Source organism: Simochromis diagramma, unplaced genomic scaffold, assembly GCF_900408965.1.
Source record: "Simochromis diagramma unplaced genomic scaffold, fSimDia1.1 OVJJ01000802.1, whole genome shotgun sequence".
Lineage (NCBI taxonomy): Eukaryota > Metazoa > Chordata > Actinopteri > Cichliformes > Cichlidae > Simochromis > Simochromis diagramma.
The window spans coordinates 20288156-20307306 of NW_024387492.1; the positions used below are offsets into that span (position 1 = coordinate 20288156).

Consider the following 19151-nt stretch of genomic DNA (forward strand, 5'->3'; position numbering starts at 1 on the left):
ATTGGCCGTGAAAAGGGGGAGTACGAGTCTCAGGAGGGGAAGGTACTGAAACTGAGGGAGAAGTCAGTTAATGGTCTGAGTAGGCTAGGAAAGGAAAGGAATAATACTTTAGTGCTGTAGCTTACTTGTGAGTGGAGGCAAGAAACTCAAGAGGAGCAGGTTCTCCTGCAACCTGAGTTCCAGTGTTGTGGATGAGCCGGCAGGCAGGAGGACAGGCAGGCGACCACGGTGAGTGTTAGTGAGTCCAGAGAAAATGTGATCCCAAAATCTGAGGAGATCTTCATAAGGTGACCAGCATCTGAAAGAGGTAAGTAGCAGAAGGTAGCGTGGAATCATATTGTGGCTGTGTGGAATGAGAAGATAACAAGGTAAGTACAAATAATGAACACAAGAAACAAGGAATTTCTAAGAGGCCTGATAACACCATAGTGTAGCTGATGAACTGGGAAATAATTGGGGGAGACGCTGATCTTAAATATCCCTCCTGCTGATTGCTAGCGATAAACAGGTGAGGGAGGCAGGTGTGGACCGAGCTCGACTCTGAAGGGGCGGACACCGTGGAGTCAAAACAGCGTGGAAAAAACACCACACACTCAGTTCGAAACATTATCATATCATTTAATGACTAGAGATAATAAAAATGTACCAAAATAGAACTGCATGAGAAAATTGTATCCATATTATATGTTGTGTCCATACAAGTTAGTAAAATGCATAGAGGGTCTGAAAGATTAGTTAAACCTTCACTTTTCCTAATGACCAGCAGAGAGGGGACAGCCTCTGGCTGCAAAAGGTCTTTGAAATATGAAGCTAAAAAGCTGCTGTTAAGTGTGGATTAAAACTTTGTTTTAATTGAAAATCAGCTTTTTTAAACTATATATGAGCATTTAGAATTTACACACTTGTAGTTTCCATCATCTATTTCTAATGGTCTTTACTTATTATGATCTCCCGCTTACAGCACTGTGTGGGAATTTCTGGTTCGGCACTTTTGTGGTTAAAATCCTATCTCTTAAATAGGACCTTTTGTGTTAAGTTGGGGTCGGCTTCATCCTCTGTGGCCCCTCTGCTTTGGGGCGTGCCACAGGGATCTATTCTTGGGCCGTTATTGTTTTCCTTGTACCTTTTTCCTCTTGGCGCGATTTTCCGGAAACATAAAGTGCCATTCCATCTATATGCAGATGATTGCCAGCTCTACTTACCTTTTAGTCATTCTGATAGTCTCCCAACTGGACCTCTGCTTGACGGCCTTACTGATGTCAAAGCATGGATGGCAAAAAAACTTTTTAAATTTTAATGATTGGAAGACAGAAGCAATTTTATTTAGCCCAAATCGTTCTTCTCATACTCCGGATGTTGATCTTGCAGCTTTGACTTCCCAACTAAAGAGTTCGATCACAAATCTCGGAGTTAAAATTGATTCTGCACTCACCTTTGATGACCATGTAAACGGGGGTGGTAAAATCAGCATTTTATCACCTCAGACGTTTATCAAAGGTTAAGCCCTTTCTTTCCAAGCGTGACTTGGAAAGTGTTATTCATGCCTTTATTACCTCACGTTTAGATTATTGCAATTCTCTTTTAATAGGGGTTGGGCAGGGCACTTTGTCACGCTTAGAGGAGACCGAGCGTTCTCTGTTGCAGCGCCGATGCTTTGGAATAACCTTCCTCTCCATATTAGACAGGCTACATCAGTGACAGTTTTTAAGTCTTTATTAAAAACCTATTTTTATTCCCTGGCTTTTAACTCTGTGGGTAACTGATTTTTTTTTAATTATTTTTTTTATTGCTATGTCTGGTTTTATTACTATGTGTATATTAGTATTGTACAGCACTTTGGTCTACCAGGTGCTATATAAATAAATAAATGATGATGATGATGATGATTGTCTCTTTCCCATCATTTTCTCCTCCTTTTCTTCATCTACTCCACCACTGATGCTCTCTTTCCCCTTTTTCTTCTCACCTCGAACTTAATCTCCTGAACTGAAGTTAGGGCTCGAACACACCAAAGCATGCTCCAAGATGCTTATTTATTCCCGTTATTGTTACAATTAAAAGTCTCCAGAGAGCTGACAAGGGTGATTTGTGCGACTAAACAACAGGTGGTGATAAACTAATAATATGCCAGCTAATCTTAGGTTCAGGTGTCCTAAAAGTTACACTTTCCCTCTGATAAACAGTTTGACTGAATTCTAAAGTGCCTGAGTCATTAATAACGTTATCCTCAACAAGTCCCTTCAATATGGCCGTCGTCGTACAGAAATGAGCTTCAGTGACTTGTTTTGGACTCCTTCCCCACAGCCAGAGTACATAGACGTGGATGCTCCACACCTTCATCATGAGGTAAACAGTAAATGACACATAGCGTGTGAGGTGACTCAATTTAAAATATTGCAAAAATATTTATTTGTTGAGTTGTATATTTTTGATTTACTAATCAGTGTTGATGTTATTAAAATATTTTAAAATGCCTGTGTGTACAAAAACATTTGCATACACAATCACAAAGAGGAAGAGCATATTTGGGTTAGTCCGATGGTGAGGATCTCTGTGAACAGCCTGTTAAATTTTTGTGGCTCTCAGTGGAGACCCAAAACTTTTATGTTGGCCTAACAAACTTTAGGCCGACTTTAAATGAGTAAAATAGCACTTGTTTATGGTGTCAGCTGAGCTTAATCATTGCCTTAGAGACACAAAGCAAAGCATGCTTTACGACTGGCCTATTGTATGATTAACAACTCGATATCATATGAGCATGTGTTTCTCATTCAGAGCCAGCTCTTGTCCATCAACTCTCACTTCCAAACAGTGAGACATGATGGACGTTGTTTGATGGTGGTTGTTTGAAACTGCACACATTTAGACTTTAACATAACACATCGTTAACCAGTCAGTTACATCATGGCAGCTCATCTTTAACTGAGCAGCTAATTTTGGAAATACATTTTATGCCACTAGCCTCTCTTCAGTATAAATATAGTTGAGTTGTTGGGTGGGGAATCTTGCATTTTTTCCCACTTCAACGCTTAGTGTCATGTGAAGCCTGTGCTTTGGACTGACTTCATTTTTTTTAAACAACACTGCCTCCCAGTGGTCATAATCTGTATTGCAGAGTCTAATGAGAACAACAAACAACTGTTTTTGTTTTTTGTTTTTTTGTTTTTTTTCCATCAAGGTTCATGTACAAATGTGAGTCTAAGTGAGGAGACATGAGCGTGAATATGTCACGGTTTGCCAGGGCAAGCCGTGGGGATGTGGGGGAAAATAGGACCCAAAACGCACTGCAAACGGTGCGTTTATTTACAGTGCGATAAATGATAATAAATCCCCGTGCTTTCCCTTTACTCCCGTGTCGTGTCTTCCCCGAAAAGTCTTTGTCTTTGTGCTCTCCGCTCCGGTGTCTCAGCATTCCCCATCCTGGCTGCTGTCTGGTGTTCCACACTTCTCCTGGGGAAACAGAAGCAGCCGTTAAGACACAATACAGCTGCGTGCATAAACATACTAACTTTACTGCGCTTTAAGACTAACGTGGCGTCTCACACAACTATCCCGCGCTGAGGAGCGCTCAGCCACACTCTCAAGTAGCTCCCCTGACAAGGCTTCATTAGCTGCAGGTGCGTGTACTCATCCACTTCAGGTGTGGCCAGCTTCCAGACGGGACACACCCACCAGGCCTGCCTGATCCCCAGTGCTCATCCACACCCATACACACACCCACTTGCCTATATATACACAAGCACGGAAAAGACAAAAACAGCAGCAGAGTGCAGCAAACATGCATAATATAAAACGAGTCCACAACCGCTCATGGACACTGACAGAATAGGACTCGTGAAATTTTAAACAGAAACAAAATTCCATGTAAATAATACTGCTTTGTGCTGATTGTGTTACATATGATTGTGATTACATATATTGTGAAGGATAAATATAAATCCTTCAGATTTGTGTATCCGATCTGTATTTATTTCTAACAATTGTTCTAATCGTATAAGTATAAGTAAACTTTAACTTACAGACCAGAGTCACAGATACATTTATGATATTCACTCTATAAAGGTTTTTCTATCTTACGTTGGTTAGATACAGTGGGGCAAAAAAGTATTTAGTCAGCCACCGATTGTGCAAGTTCCCCCACCTAAAATGATGACAGAGGTCAGTAATTTGCACCAGAGGTACACTTCAACTGTGAGAGACAGAATGTGAAAAAAAAAATCCATGAATCCACATGGTAGGATTTGTAAAGAATTTATTCGTAAATCAGGGTGGAAAATAAGTATTTGGTCAATAACAAAAATACAACCCAATACTTTGTAACATAACCTTTGTTGGCAATAACAGAGGTCAAACGTTTACTATAGGTCTTTACCAGGTTTACACACACAGTAGCTGGTATTTTGGCCCATTCCTCCATGCAGATCTTCTCGAGAGCAGTGATGTTTTGGGGCTGTCGCCGAGCAACACGGACTTTCAACTCCCGCCACAGATTTTCTATGGGGTCGAGGTCTGGAGACTGGCTAGGCCACTCCAGGACTTTCAAATGCTTCTTACGGAGCCACTCCTTTGTTGCCCGGGCGGTGTGTTTTGGATCATTGTCATGTTGGAAGACCCAGCCTCGTTTCATCTTCAAAGTTCTCACTGATGGAAGGAGGTTTTGGCTCAAAATCTCACGATACATGGCCCCATTCATTCTGTCCTTAACACGGATCAGTCGTCCTGTCCCCTTGGCAGAAAAACAGCCCCATAGCATGATGTTTCCACCCCCATGCTTCACAGTAGGTATGGTGTTCTTGGGATGCAACTCAGTATTCTTCTTCCTCCAAACACGACGAGTTGAGTTTATACCAAAAAGTTCTACTTTGGTTTGATCTGACCACATGACATTCTCCCAATCCTCTGCTGTATCATCCATGTGCTCTCTGGCAAACTTCAGACGGGCCTGGACATGCACTGGCTTCAGCAGCGGAACACGTCTGGCACTGCGGGATTTGATTCCCTGCCGTTGTAGTGTGTTACTGATGGTGACCTTTGTTACTTTGGTCCCAGCTCTCTGCAGGTCATTCACCAGGTCCCCCCGTGTGGTTCTGGGATCTTTGCTCACCGTTCTCATGATCATTTTGACCCCACGGGGTGAGATCTTGCGTGGAGCCCCAAATCGAGGGAGATTATCAGTGGTCTTGTATGTCTTCCATTTTCTGATGATTGCTCCCACAGTTGATTTTTTCACACCAAGCTGCTTGCCTATTGTAGATTCACTCTTCCCAGTCTGGTGCAGGTCTACAATACTTTTCCTGGTGTCCTTTGAAAGCTCTTTGGTCTTGGCCATGGCGGCGTTTGGAGTCTGACTGTTTGAGGCTGTGGACAGGTGTCTTTTATACAGATGATGAGTTCAAACAGGTGCCATTCATACAGGTAACGAGTGGGGGACAGAAAAGCTTCTTACAGAAGACGTTACAGGTCTGTGAGAGCCAGAGATTTTCCTTGTTTGAGGTGACCAAATACTTATTTTCCACCCTAATTTACGAATAAATTCTTTACAAATCCTACCATGTGGATTCATGGATTTTTTTTTCACATTCTGTCTCTCACAGTTGAAGTGTACCTCTGGTGCAAATTACTGACCTCTGTCATCATTTTAAGTGGGGGAACTTGCACAATCGGTGGCTGACTAAATACTTTTTTGCCCCACTGTAGATTGACACCCAGTATGAGTTTTTCCATTATGGTCAGATCAATACAGTCTCTCTATATGGTTTTAGTGTTTTAATAACCAAATCAGATACTTTTATCACTCTATTATTTGAGAATAAAATGACAAATAGAATTTCAGTCTGTTATTTATTTTAAATGTTGATTAAAGCTTGGTACCTTATAGAGTAAATAATGAATCATTCATAAGTTTGTATAACTGGAGCTTGTGTTTCATCAGTAATGCTGATGATGTAGAAATATGAGAGACACTGTAATATTCTACTGTTAAAAGTGGGGATTAAAATATATGCAGAGAAAGAAGGGGAAAAGACACTCTGTTTTGCCTCAATTTCATTTTCTTTAATAAGTGAAACTTAACATATAAAGTGAAAGTACTTCAGCAGAGTCAGTCTGTTAGATCTGCACTCGCTGGCCTTGGTGACTCAGAGACTTATCCCCGTGAACAAAGCAAGACACTCAGAGCTCAGTCCATTTTAACTTGCAAATGAAGCCGGTCTGGTCAGGATCTTGGAGCTACAAACTCCCCACCTGATCTCAGCCAACTTAAAAAAATACAGTGTCCCCTCGCAGCCTTTTATTCAGAGATATCAGTTACAGAAACACCCCATTGTAAAACCCATATGGTTTCTACTAAGAGTTAAGGCACTGTGTGTGTGACTGTATGCACGTATGAGCATGTGAGTGCATGTGTGTGTACGTGACTCTGTATACATGACTTCCTGCTAGTCATATGTGGTTACAGCCGTTTAACAACATCTATAGTCATAAAAGGGTCACCTTCCCTCACCCCCCATATATCGCTTAACCCCTTTAATGGTCCACCATATACAAGCACAGGTGAGCCCATAAATGGCAGGAAGTAAACATTCCTTCTAAATAAAGAAACCAGAACCTTTACATGCAATGTGCCTGCAGTTAAACACTATAGCTATTACCATCCCCCACCATCCTAGATGTCGGGGAGAGATAGAAAAATATCTGAACATGCAGATTAGGACAAGGTTTACAGTTTTAAGCACAACAATGACAACTTTTATCAAAATCACTCCATCACAGTCCTTCGTCATTATTTCTGTGATTTTAGCTAATTTTGGGTCCTAGTATCCAACACACTTTGTAGCTCACTTAAAAAAGGCACTAATATCAAATGAAATCATCTGACTCAAGTACTGTGATATGATGCAATATTATGCTCCAATTGGCCTTTTTTTAAATGAAGCTTTTTCATCTTTAGTGTTCTGAAAATATTTCTGTTTGGGAGATTTCCCAGTGCTCAGCATCTAAAAGCAGGAAAAAAACAGATAAGTGGATGGATGAGTGGGTGGCTGTCTGCATATGTGAAAGTGAAAGTTTTGCAGTGACCATGACTTTCATTTACACTGCATTTCATTCTACTGCAGCCTGAGGAAAGATATGCCAGAGATTGAAAGAAATTATCAAGCCCTTTTGTAAGTAACCTTTTACTTTTTTTTTTCACTCCATGATGCTGTGAACTACTTATTACATTGCACTGCCATGCAATGTAATAATGCAGATTACAGATAAATTACAATCAGAGTACTTTATTGAGGAAATTATGCAGTCACAGTTGATTTAGTATTAAATATTAAATTACATCTATATGGTTGACATTGACGTGCCCCTGTTATCATACTGGACTTTGTTGTTTTCTCTGTGTCTGCTGTGCAGATAGTAAGGCTGTGGAACTTTTGCAGTGCACACTTGTGCTTTAGAAGGAGGAGTTGGGTTTCCTGCGTCATTCAGTGGCGCATTTAGGTTTTCTCATCTTCTCACTGAACTGAACTGAATAATAATACAGATTAGTATCTCTTGGGTTTTTTTTTCAGACATCTATACCAGTGATAGCTTTTGTAGGGCAGCTGCTACTAAAGAGAGCTTGTGATGCACATTCACCTTGTCTGTGGATAATTATGCTGAAAAATGTTCCTTTCTGTTTCTTGATCCTTCTTAGAGACATGGAACAGGAACAAGGTGAGAAAACAAGTAGATTTTTCAAGACTGTATTTGTTAAATTCATTAAACTGCATTTGGTGATTATAAAACATCATTTATTGATACTTCTACCATGATAATTATGAAGAGCTTTAATAACCAAACAAAGATCAAAATAAATAAAGAAGAAGAAGACACACCTTGTTTTAATTCACTTTCATTTTCTGTTATAACTGAAACCAGCTGTGGCGGGGCGTGGCCTGCGGTGCCCTGCAGGGAAGGAGGACGCACCTGCACGGCATCCGCAATCATGCCGACTTAAACATAGCACTGGGTCCTGTGATGGTGTTGTTGTTGGTTATGTTGAGCTGGCAGCAGGAGAGCTGCAGCTCTGTGTGTGTCAATAAAGGATGCAGAGCATGTTAATGTCACCGGGTCTGCCGTGGTCATTTACACTACCCAATGAAAATGAAAGCACTGCAGCTGAGTCACTGCTTTGTGATTACTCCAGTAGTTTCAGCACATTTGGGGAGATCCTAATCAGCACCCTTAATAGTCCATGTAAAAAGCCACTGATAGATGATATCATTTTGTTATTTCTTTCACCTTCATCTGGCTCAAGTAGTACAAAATGATGTTACAGGTGAATAATGTACTTAAATTTCTTTTTCTTTCATCTTTAGTTTTGTGGAAAAAATTCTATGTCTGGAAGGCGGGAAGAACAAATGGAGCTCATTCTCAAATTGTTCAAAAACTCAAAGACATCGGCCACACTGAGGTGGACTTTCCTGAAGATTGTGACTACCTTCTAGGTTTTTGTCCTGTTGCTTCACGAGTTGGAACAGACATCACAGAGGCTCTCAACAACAAACCTCGTAAGAAATGTTAAATCACACTAGTTTTCTTTTGTCATCACAAGTAAAGGGAAGTAATTTAAATCCCTGAATGTTAAATTGGTATCACGAGAAATGTCATGGTAAGAAGTTGTAATTTACCTGTATGTGACCTACTTACATTAGTTGTCTTTTTCTCTTGTGTGTCAGATGGGAAGCTCCTGTGTGATATTCAGTTGAACAAGTAGATGGAAAATAATGGATGGATGAAATAATGTAAAGGGTTATGAAGAAAAGTTTTAATGTCTTACAGCCTCAGCTCAATATCTAGTAACTTAACTAACTTAAATGTTTGTTTTTCACTTTTCCTGAACCATCTGATCCCACTGTCTCTGTCCTTATAGCGGGTAAACCAGTGATTCTGGTGGTGATGCACCACACTCATGATACTCGTCGTGCTGTAGCCAAAAGCAGCAGACAGGTCGACGACCCAGATGTCTGCCTCACTGTGGATTGTCTCTTTTATGATGGCACCCTCCTTAACTGCAATCTCAATGACAACATGTGGGCTGACATCAAGAATCATTTTGGAGTTACTCAGGTACTGACTAGAAATACTTATCTAATATTGATGTTTTGAATAAAGTAGTGGGTAGGTAGGTATGATTCAAACATTGCAGTTTGTTACAAATGCTCCAGTTAATTTGTTATTTGTATTCTAATTTTTCTTCTTCCTTTTTAGAGCTCTGGCTTGCTGACCAGGATAGTCAATTGTAAGTGTGACTACAACCATGAATTTCCAATTACAGCTTTTTTTTGCCCCAGTTTTACATTCAGATTAAAATGACAATGTATGTAGTTATCCCACCTGTGAAATTAGCTGAAAAGTACCTCAAAAGTTACACAGAACAGATGCAAACTGAGGGTTTAGATACACAGGAGGACATTAGGGCAGAATGGACACACGTTTGGAACACAACTGAACAGACTAGACATGACTGTGGAGACAGAAAGGGATCATAAAACATGATAGCTATTGCATTACCAAAGCACACAGATTAAACTTGATCATAACCTAGGAACATGAAGTAGAATATTAAAGAATCAAAAGAACAGAGAATACAATAGATTGCCAAGGAAAATAGCAACCAGCTAAAGTTACAAAGAAGCCAGACCTAAAAACCAGAGGTTCTCAAAACACGAGGAACCGTAACCTCATAAATTCAAAACACTGGGCCAAAGACCCACATATGAACTTCCCATCCCATTCTTAATCCATTAAATATGATATTGACCCAACCTTTTCAAATATAATTGGTTCATAGCTTCAATAGCTTTAACTAGACATTGTACAAGGTTTAGGAGTGTGTTTATGGGATTTTTTGACCATTAATCCAGAAGCACATTTGTGAAGTCAGACACTGATGTTGACAGCAATCTCTGACTTTACGTGGCCTTTATCTTTGCTGCTAAATTGCTGTCGTTCCCAATCACTTCCACTTTGTTAATTCATTAATAATGAGAAAATTTCACAACTGAATTTGTTGCACCAGTGGCATCCTATCATGGTACCACACTGAAATTTACTGAGCTCCTGAGAGCGACCTGGTCTTTCGGTCTTTCATAAATGTTTGTAGAAGCAGTCTGCATGGCTGGGTGCTTGACTCGATAAATCTGAGGTTAAGAACGTGATTGGAGCACCTGAATTCAATGATTTAGATGGGCCCATGAAAATAGAAACTTTGATATCATTATTATTATTATTATTTTAATTGCAATTTCTGCCATTTGCATTGTGTTTTGTATTTTATATATAATATTAAAAAATACCATCTTTAATAATCTTTGTTTTTCTTCATTTTAGGGATAAAGAACCATCCACTGATTGTAGCACTCATCATTGCAATCATTTTTGTCATCATTCTAATGACACTTACACAAGTAGACAAGGTCGAGCATGCTCATGCTGAAGGCACTGACAAGTCGTCAAGTACAAATAAAACATATGTGTGAAATAATTCTGCTGAATGTATTATCATAATTATGCTCATAAAGAATAAATACAAATCTTTCCTGTCTTGTTGCTTTTCTGTACTTTATCTTATTGATCTTATCTTATTAACCTTTTACTTATTACTAAAAACGTGATTTGCTAATAAATAATAATAAATATGGTGATGTGAAAAAGTGTTTTGCCTCATTCCTGATTTCCTATTTTTTGTCACACTGAAATGAGATCATCAATCAAGTTTAAATATTGCACAAAGATAACACAAGTAAGAAAAATGTTTTAAATGTAGGTGTTTATTAGGGGTGCAACGATACACAAAATTCACGGTTCGGTTCGGTTCGATACTTTGGTGTCACGGTTCGATATTTTTTCGATACAAAAAAAATGTTCATGCCTTTTTAATTTGTCATTTATTAAAATTATAAATATATATTTTAACTCAAAAGTACAGTTTTTAAATTTAACCCTAACCCTTGTGCGTGTTTTTTATTTTGACAGCGAATGCGCACCTGCGGACCACTTATGTGCAGCCCTGGTTATATAGCTCATCATATTGCAGCCACAGAAATTATTTTGTCCATGAAACCATAAAGCTGCACTTTCTTTTTGCCTTATAGTCTGATTTGTCATAACTTCTCCGTTTTGTGGTAAGCTTTTCTTTGGCTGTCACTTCTTCACCCTGACCTGTCTTATTTGGCTCAGCAGAACTAAAATATATATCCTGCTGCTTTTACACATGCACTCACATAAGCTCAGCGATTCTCTGCGTGATCAACCTCTCACATGTTTAAGCTTGCTGCGGGAGATTTCACTTGTCATGTTTGCATAGTAAGCTAACGATTAATAAGACGATGTCAGAGGAATTGGTGCACAAATTATCATCACTCACCAATCAGTGCTGTCGCTCTCTATACACAGTTCGCACGATTGCAAAGTGAAAGCAAAAAAACAAGCGCAAATTCAAACGCGATTTCAATATGTCACATATTGACAGTGGCTCACCGATGCCAATGACAGAATTACCCAGCTACATTTCTGAAAGAATGCAAAAGCATTGACATATATTTTTCCTTCCTACAATAGCGCGACGGGCAGGGCAGAGATAGATTTTGGTAGCCCGACTGAAAAAAATCGCTAGCCCCAGGACGTCGGGCTAGCGATATTGCAAGCCCTGTATCTGATTGAGGAATCACTCATCTTTGGAAAAGAGAGTTTATTACAGAGAAATGTCTCTTTCCAAAATAAAAGCTATACTATCCGCTTCTTCTGGGCTATATTCTCAGCAGCATAAGGAGAATCATGTGCTAACAGCTGTCTAAATGACTCGGCTAAAGTTAGTAGCATGCTTGCTTGTTTTTTTTCTGCTTCCACTTGTCTTTGCACTAGGATGATGTCGGCGTAAATGTGCAGTCATATTCGTTGTGTTCCCACTAGTGCTTTCAGGTTAATCTCGTTGAAATGACCTTAACGCCACAACACGGCAAATCTCCGTTAACGAGCTACCGCCGATCGCCCCGTGCATGGGGCTAGACGGCCAACACGTTAACGAGCTAACTGCGCTAACACACTAGTTCCCACCCATGTAATTGAGCATTGCATGGCACATCCAACATACTGTTTTACTTTAGTCCATGATGCGCTTACCTTCAGGGTCATACCTCACATGAAAACCAAAATAATTCCAAACGCCAGATCTGAATGAGGGTGGGGGAGGTCCATGTTGCAAGGAGAGCTTAACTTCTGTCACGCTAGCTTGCCCTGCGCTCTTCCTTCTGACTATGCTGTCTGTGTTGAGCGCTCAGTGGATCTGCGCTTGACAGTGCAGCCTAGGCGGAGTAGTCGAACACAGATTCACTGAGCGCTCAACACAGACAGCATCGTCAGAAGGAAAGTTGATAAAATAAATTACAAATGTTGTATTGTTCGATACATATGCGTACCGAACCGAAAGCACTGTATCGAACGGTTCAATATCGATACGAATATCGTTGCACCCCTAGTGTTTATTATTAAAGAGGGAAAAATCTAATCCTACATGGCCTTGTGCGAAAAAGGGAGCCTAAGCCTACTAACTGGCTGGGCCACCCTTAGCAGCAACAACTGCAATCAAGCATTTGAGAGTCTTTCGAGCACCGTGGGGGAACTTTGTCCCACTCATCTTTGCAGAATTGATGTAATTCAGCCACATTGGAGGGTTTTCAAGCATGAAGCGCCTGTTTAAAGTCATACCGTAGCATCTCAGTCAGATCATTGTGCTTCAGAGTACATAGTTGTGGATGCACCGCACCTTCGTCACGAGGTAAACAGTAAATGACACACATAGCGTGTAAGGTGACTCAGATTTAAAATATTGATTGATTTACTAATCAGTGTTGATGTTATTAAAATATTTTAAAATGCCTGTGTGTGTACAAAAACATTTGTAATTTTGGAAAAACATTTCATGCCACTCGTCTCTCTTCAGCATAAATGTAGTTAGTTGAGTTGTTGGGTGGGGGATACTGATATTTTCTACTTCAACTTTCAGTGTCAGGTGAAGCTTGTGTTTTGGACTGACTTCATTTTTCTACAACACTGCCTCCCAGTGGTCATGATCAGTATTGCAGATTCTAATGAGATGAACAAACAACTGTGTTTTTTCTTTTTAATTTTTTATCAAGGTTCATCTTTATATTGTATCACACACATTTACAATGATTTTCAACAACTCACACCTCCTACCTTTCTTGTCTTTTCTCTCTCAAAACACATTCTCATCTCTGTTTTGTCTTTGTGTCTCAAATCAAAAGTGAAAGTGCTGCACTGAGAGGCGGTCGGGGAGGGGCTTTCAGCGTCTTCAGTGTGCCCGTGACACGAGTCACGTATCAAGCTCTTCCGTAAGTCGACTTTTAAAATGATTAACTAACCATATAAGGCTTTGAAGTGCTCCCTCACCTCTAACGTGCATGCACACAGTCTTCTAAGGTTGTCTTTCTTTTTTCGTTTTTGACTTTGTCTGGATCCAGTAAAAGCTCGTGCAGAGCTTTCAGTGTTACCAACACTGACACATATTTACCTGCTGGCTGAATTTGTTCAACTTTTTAAATTCCCACTAAATGCTAATTTCTTCTTCCGCTTGTTTCCCAACGCAAAGAAAAGAAAGAAGAAAATGGTGAGAAAATACATTTACTTTATTACGTTTGTTAAACACTTGATGGCGCCATACAGCTGACAGTCCGTGAATGCAGCATTTTGCAGCATAATAGGGAACTGTTAAAGACACAAAGAGAAGTAAAGGAGTGAATCTTTGACTTATGGTGGTGGTTTCACTAGATTTGGGGAGCACTTGATCTAGTGTCCAATCCAGTCACCTGTCAGCTAATCCAGTGTGCATTTCCATTCATTAAGAAAAGCTCACATGGAAAAAGCTACATTCACACTGACAGTAATTCACCCACTTCCTTTAGTTTTTGCTTATTTAGATCATGATTCATATAACTGGCACACACACAACATAAACTGCATAAAAATTATAAGCATATGCCTAAAATATTCTTTTTCATCCATCTTTAGCTTCGGGGAAAAAAATTATTTATCTTTGAAGCTGGAAATACAAATGGGGCTCATCGTCACATTGTTGAAAGGTTGAAAGATGTTGGCCAAGCAGAGGTGAACGCTCTAAATGAATGCGACTATCTTCTGGTTTTCTGTCCTGCTGTGTCACGAGTTGGAACGGACATCGGAGAGGCTCTGGACAACATGCCCCGTGAGGAAAATTAAATTAGTTTTTCTATTGTCTTCACTAATATTGTGAAGGAGTTGGTGCTTCTAAGTAACCGGGGAGATATACTGACAAATCCAGTGTCAATATTGTTTCTTAGATAAGGGCTATTCTCATATCTTTTTTGGACTAATGAAAAAATAGAAAATAAAAACAAGGATTAAGGAATCGGAGGTGAAGAATCTTGTTTACTGTAGAAGAATGTTCAGCTTATATGTCCTGCAGTATAATCTAAAGATGGAGTAATCCAAATTTTTGTTTATGTTATGGTTCTGAATCATTTCATCCTGTTGTCTCTGTGGTTACAGGTGGTAAACCAGTAATACTGGTGGTTATGCATCCCACCTTCAATCCAGATTATGTTGTAGCTGAAAGCCGGAGACAAGTGACCAACCCAAATGTCCGCCTCACTGTGGACTGTCTGTTTCATGATGGCAAGCTCCTCAAGTCTAAACGTAACAATAAGATGTGGAATGAAATAGAGATATTTTTGGAAGTTTCCACTCTCCAGGTAATGACAAAATGTATTGATCTGTTATCAGGTTTACACATAATTATTTTGGCATATACTTAAATACTTTATTTCTTTGTTTCATTTTATTATTCAGGTTTTGTGGTTTGGAACGATCAAATGTAAGTATGATTGTTCCAGTTTCATACTATAACATTAAGGAGTGTTTCCCTAAGGGACACGTTTTAAAGTAATTATCCCTCTTTGTTTTGTCTTGATAAGTCAGCATGTTAGAATAAAGCCTACTTGCTCATGGATTGAGACTAATTCTCCAAGCCATTGCTGTATACAACAAAGAGGAATATATAGTTTAAACATATTAAAGTATACTATAAATAGTCTTTTGGTGTTCAAAACTTTGAATCATAGAATTTAATATTCTAATAATGACTTTGGATTGTTTGGCCTATAAGAATGATCTGAGGTAACTCATTGCTCTTTTATTCTTCATTTTAGATTTGAAGAATCGTCGAGTACTTGGGATTGCAGCTCTAACTGCTGTAGCGATCTATGTGTATTTCAACAGTCCTGAAATAATAAAGAAAATAGGGCTGTGAGAGCAGTCCCTGGATAGCAAAACCAAAAGGAATCTATTTTTTAAGGTCAAGGAGTCATATGGCTAAGTTCAAGGCTAAGTTGGAAATAAGTACATAATCACATATTTTAGGTAATCGATTCAGCAACAACAACAACAACAACAACAACAATAATAACAATAATAAGGAGAAAGATTATTAGATGAGCACTAGGACATTTTTCTAGCCATGTCATTAATGCAGACAGCAAACTAGATGCACATTTCCATGAAAACAAATTGTCCTGTAAAACAACACTGTGCACTGCTGTACTGATAGACAGTGTTGGTTTACTAAAATCACTTCACACATCCAGGGTATCTTGTTGGTTATATTGCAACTTGGTGAAGCTATAAATAAAAGCAAATCATCTCTATGACGTAATTCTGCTGATTTGTCCAAATAATCTTATCAAAACTAAATCATTTGTGAATAATAAATTCAAATGTTTCATATTTCTGTTGCTTGTCTACGCTTATTAATTTATCTTGGATCTAAGTGTGAGTAAACCCTTACGTAACATTACATCCTTTAACCACCAATACCTTCACTGCATTTTGCCTGTAATTTATACAGACCTGTTACATTTTGTTTATATCTTCTGCTGTTATTGAATTGTATTTTTTGTTGTATTACTTTCACATCAGTAAATAATGGCGTGCAGCTCCTACATCCTGGAAATATTTGTTTATTTACAGCTGAGTTGAATTGCACAAGCCACTGTAAATAAATGTAAAAAAAAACAGCAAAAGAGTTTAAATGTTTTAGCATTAACTGTCCTAAACATAAAAAATGAAATGATGGTCTGCTGAGCAGCTGAGTGGAAGCCCTTCCTTTGAGTCAAAAACAACAGTAGTGCAGGGTGTGATACGGGGCGGGACAACCAATGACAAGTTGATACCATATGAAAATGCACTGTGTTGCAGTGTGGATACATGAATCTTCTTTATGTAGTATTTGTTTCTTAGGTAATGTAAATATAAACATATTTGGATCTGACATTTGTCAGATCTGGACTCAAAACGTGAATCTGATACCAGTGAAAACAAGATGATATGGCCAATCTATTCTTATTACTATCAAATTTGTTTACCAGGCCATGCAGAAGCAGCATCAGTAACCAAGAGAGCTAAGACAACACAGAGGAAAATGAAGGCTAAGTGAAATTAGCTTGGAAGCATTTCACTCTGGCTAACCAACAGTATTTACTTGCATGTTGGCAAATGTTTTTAACTTAAGAGCAACTATGGTCAAGTGAGCTGACACTACTATTTCTCTCTCTCTCGCTCACTCTCACTGTCAGTGCATGTAGTGTAACAACAAATGCTTTTACTGCACTTAACATGTTGTCCCCAAGTCTATGAGTTTTATTAAATGTCAGCAGTTGCATGTGTTTGTGTGCATGTGTGTGATGGTTGAGCAGTAAAAGGACTCAAACTGAGAAAAGGAAAGAAGAAACTAGTGTGACTGTAAATAATAAAGCAAATAGCTTTTGTTCATTTTTAATTTAAATATTTTTGTCCTGTTGTCACTAATAAATAATTATTAGTTATTTATTTGAATTATTTACATTCAAAACATATTATTGAAGTAATATTTGTGTTGAGACTGACATTGCCTGAAACATTAAAAAACACAAAGCTTAATTAACAGCTCAGTTAACCTCGGTACTGCATACTCGTTATCGGTACAGTGGGCAAAAAAGTATTTAGTCAGCCACCGATTGTGCAAATTCCCCCACTTAAAATGATGACAGAGGTCACTAATTTGCACCAGAGGTACACTTCAACTGTGAGAGACAGAATGTGAAAAAAAAATCCATGAATTCACATGGTAGGATTTGTAAAGAATTTATTCGTAAATTAGGGTGGAAAATAAGTATTTGGTCACCTCGAACAAGGAAAATCTCTGGCTCTCACAGACCTGTAACGTCTTCTGTAAGACGCTTTTCTGTCCCCCACTCGTTACCTGTATGAATGGCACCTGTTTGAACTCATCATCTGTATAAAAGACACCTGTCCACAGCCTCAAACAGTCAGACTCCAAACTCCGCCATGGCCAAGACCAAAGAGCTTTCGAAGGACACCAGGAAAAGTATTGTAGACCTGCACCAGACTGGGAAGAGTGAATCTACAATAGGCAAGCAGCTTGGTGTGAAAAAATCAACTGTGGGAGCAATCATCAGAAAATGGAAGACATACAAGACCACTGATAATCTCCCTCGATCTGGGGCTCCACGCAAGATCTCATCCCGTGGGGTCAAAATGATCATGAGAACGGTGAGCAAAGATCCCAGAACCACACGGGGGGACCTGGTGAATGACCTGCAGAGAGCTGGGACCAAAGTAACAAAGGTCACCATCAGTAACACACTACAACGGCAGGGAATCAAATCCTGCAGTGCCAGACGTGTTCCGCTGCTGAAGCCAGTGCATGTCCAGGCCCGTCTGAAGTTTGCCAGAGAGCACATGGATGATACAGCAGAGGATTGGGAGAATGTGATGTGGTCAGATGAAACCAAAGTAGAACTTTTTGGTATAAACTCAACTCGTCGTGTTTGGAGGAAGAAGAATACTGAGTTGCATCCCAAGAACACCATACCTACTGTGAAGCATGGGGGTGGAAACATCATGCTATGGGGCTGTTTTTCTGCCAAGGGGACAGGACGACTGATCCGTGTTAAGGACAGAATGAATGGGGCCATGTATCGTAAGATTTTGAGCCAAAACCTCCTTCCATCAGTGAGAACTTTGAAGATGAAATGAGGCTGGGTCTTCCAACATGACAATGATCCAAAACACACCGCCCGGGCAACAAAGGAGTGGCTCCGTAAGAAGCATTTGAAAGTCCTGGAGTGGTCTAGCCAGTCTCCAGACCTCAACCCCATAGAAAATCTGTGGCAGGAGTTGAAAGTCCGTGTTGCTCGGCGACAGCCCCAAATCATCATTGCTCTCGAGAAGATCTGCATGGAGGAATGGGCCAAAATACCAGCTACTGTGTGTGCAAACCTGGTAAAGACCTATAGTAAACGTTTGACCTCTGTTATTGCCAACAAAGGTTATGTTACAAAGTACTGAGTTGTATTTTTGTTATTGACCAAATACTTATTTTCCACCCTAATTTACGAATAAATTCTTTACAAATCCTACCATGTGGATTCATGGATTTTTTTTTTCACATTCTGTCTCTCACAGTTGAAGTGTACCTCTGGTGCAAATTACTGACCTCTGTCATCATTTTAGGTGGGGGAACTTGCACAATCGGTGGCTGACTAAATACTTTTTTGCCCCACTGTAGATACCTGACACCATTATGCTGGTATGAGAACAGAGTAAAAGGAATATATTTTGACATCACTCGTCTCTTAGTTAGAATAAATGTAATAAATTAGTTTTCAGTGACACATGAAGTTGGTGTTTTGGACTTCAGTCCAATCAGAGCCACTTTCAGATTGTCTTTTTACAACACTGCCACCCAGTGGATATATTTGTCATATTTCTTGAGAAGAACAAACAGTAGAAGTTGTTGTGAAAGCTTGGGTAAATATTAATTGTGTACACCTACGCTATGTGGTGCAATTAACCCCAATTTTTGAACATGTAGTTTGAAGACCCCAACATTGTAACTGCTAGTGTCTTTGTATTGCACACTATAGTAACTAAATTTCCTCCGCTGCTGCTGTGCTCTTATCTTATTTCCTTCAGCACACAGTTATGTCTGCAGTTCCTGTTCCGTGACGACATGCTGCCTTCAACAAACAGTGGAAGGAAGACTGGACGTGGGGGAAGGGTGT

General features: G+C 39.4%; 1 protein-coding gene and 1 long non-coding RNA gene across 2 annotated transcripts; one reads left to right on the top strand and one right to left on the bottom strand.

Moving 5' to 3' along the window:
* Nucleotides 1-3282: 3282 nt before the first annotated feature.
* LOC120724656 lies at nt 3283-3817 on the bottom strand. Its single transcript, XR_005693966.1, has 2 exons — nt 3544-3817; nt 3283-3450 (listed from the first exon to the last, which is right to left on the bottom strand). It is a non-coding gene; the product is annotated as an uncharacterized LOC120724656 (long non-coding RNA).
* Nucleotides 3818-6338: 2521 nt separating this feature from the next.
* Nucleotides 6339-10568, top strand: LOC120724615. Its single transcript, XM_040016895.1, has 6 exons — nt 6339-7163; nt 7688-7707; nt 8352-8543; nt 8906-9102; nt 9244-9274; nt 10366-10568. The coding sequence occupies exons 1-6, from the start codon at nt 7129-7131 to the stop codon at nt 10512-10514; spliced, it is 624 nt and encodes a 207-aa protein (XP_039872829.1). The 5' UTR covers nt 6339-7128; the 3' UTR covers nt 10515-10568.
* The last annotated feature ends 8583 nt before the right edge of the window (nt 10569-19151 follow it).

Bases quoted from the DNA above. Each gene is read 5' to 3' on its own strand.
- LOC120724615 (XM_040016895.1), top strand. From the start codon at position 7,129: ATGCCAGAGATTGAAAGAAATTATCAAGCCCTTTT. The intron at 7,708-8,351 runs GTGAGAAAACAA...TTTCATCTTTAG, and splicing joins AGACATGGAACAGGAACAAG to TTTTGTGGAAAAAATTCTAT. The intron at 8,544-8,905 runs GTAAGAAATGTT...CTGTCCTTATAG, and splicing joins GGCTCTCAACAACAAACCTC to CGGGTAAACCAGTGATTCTG.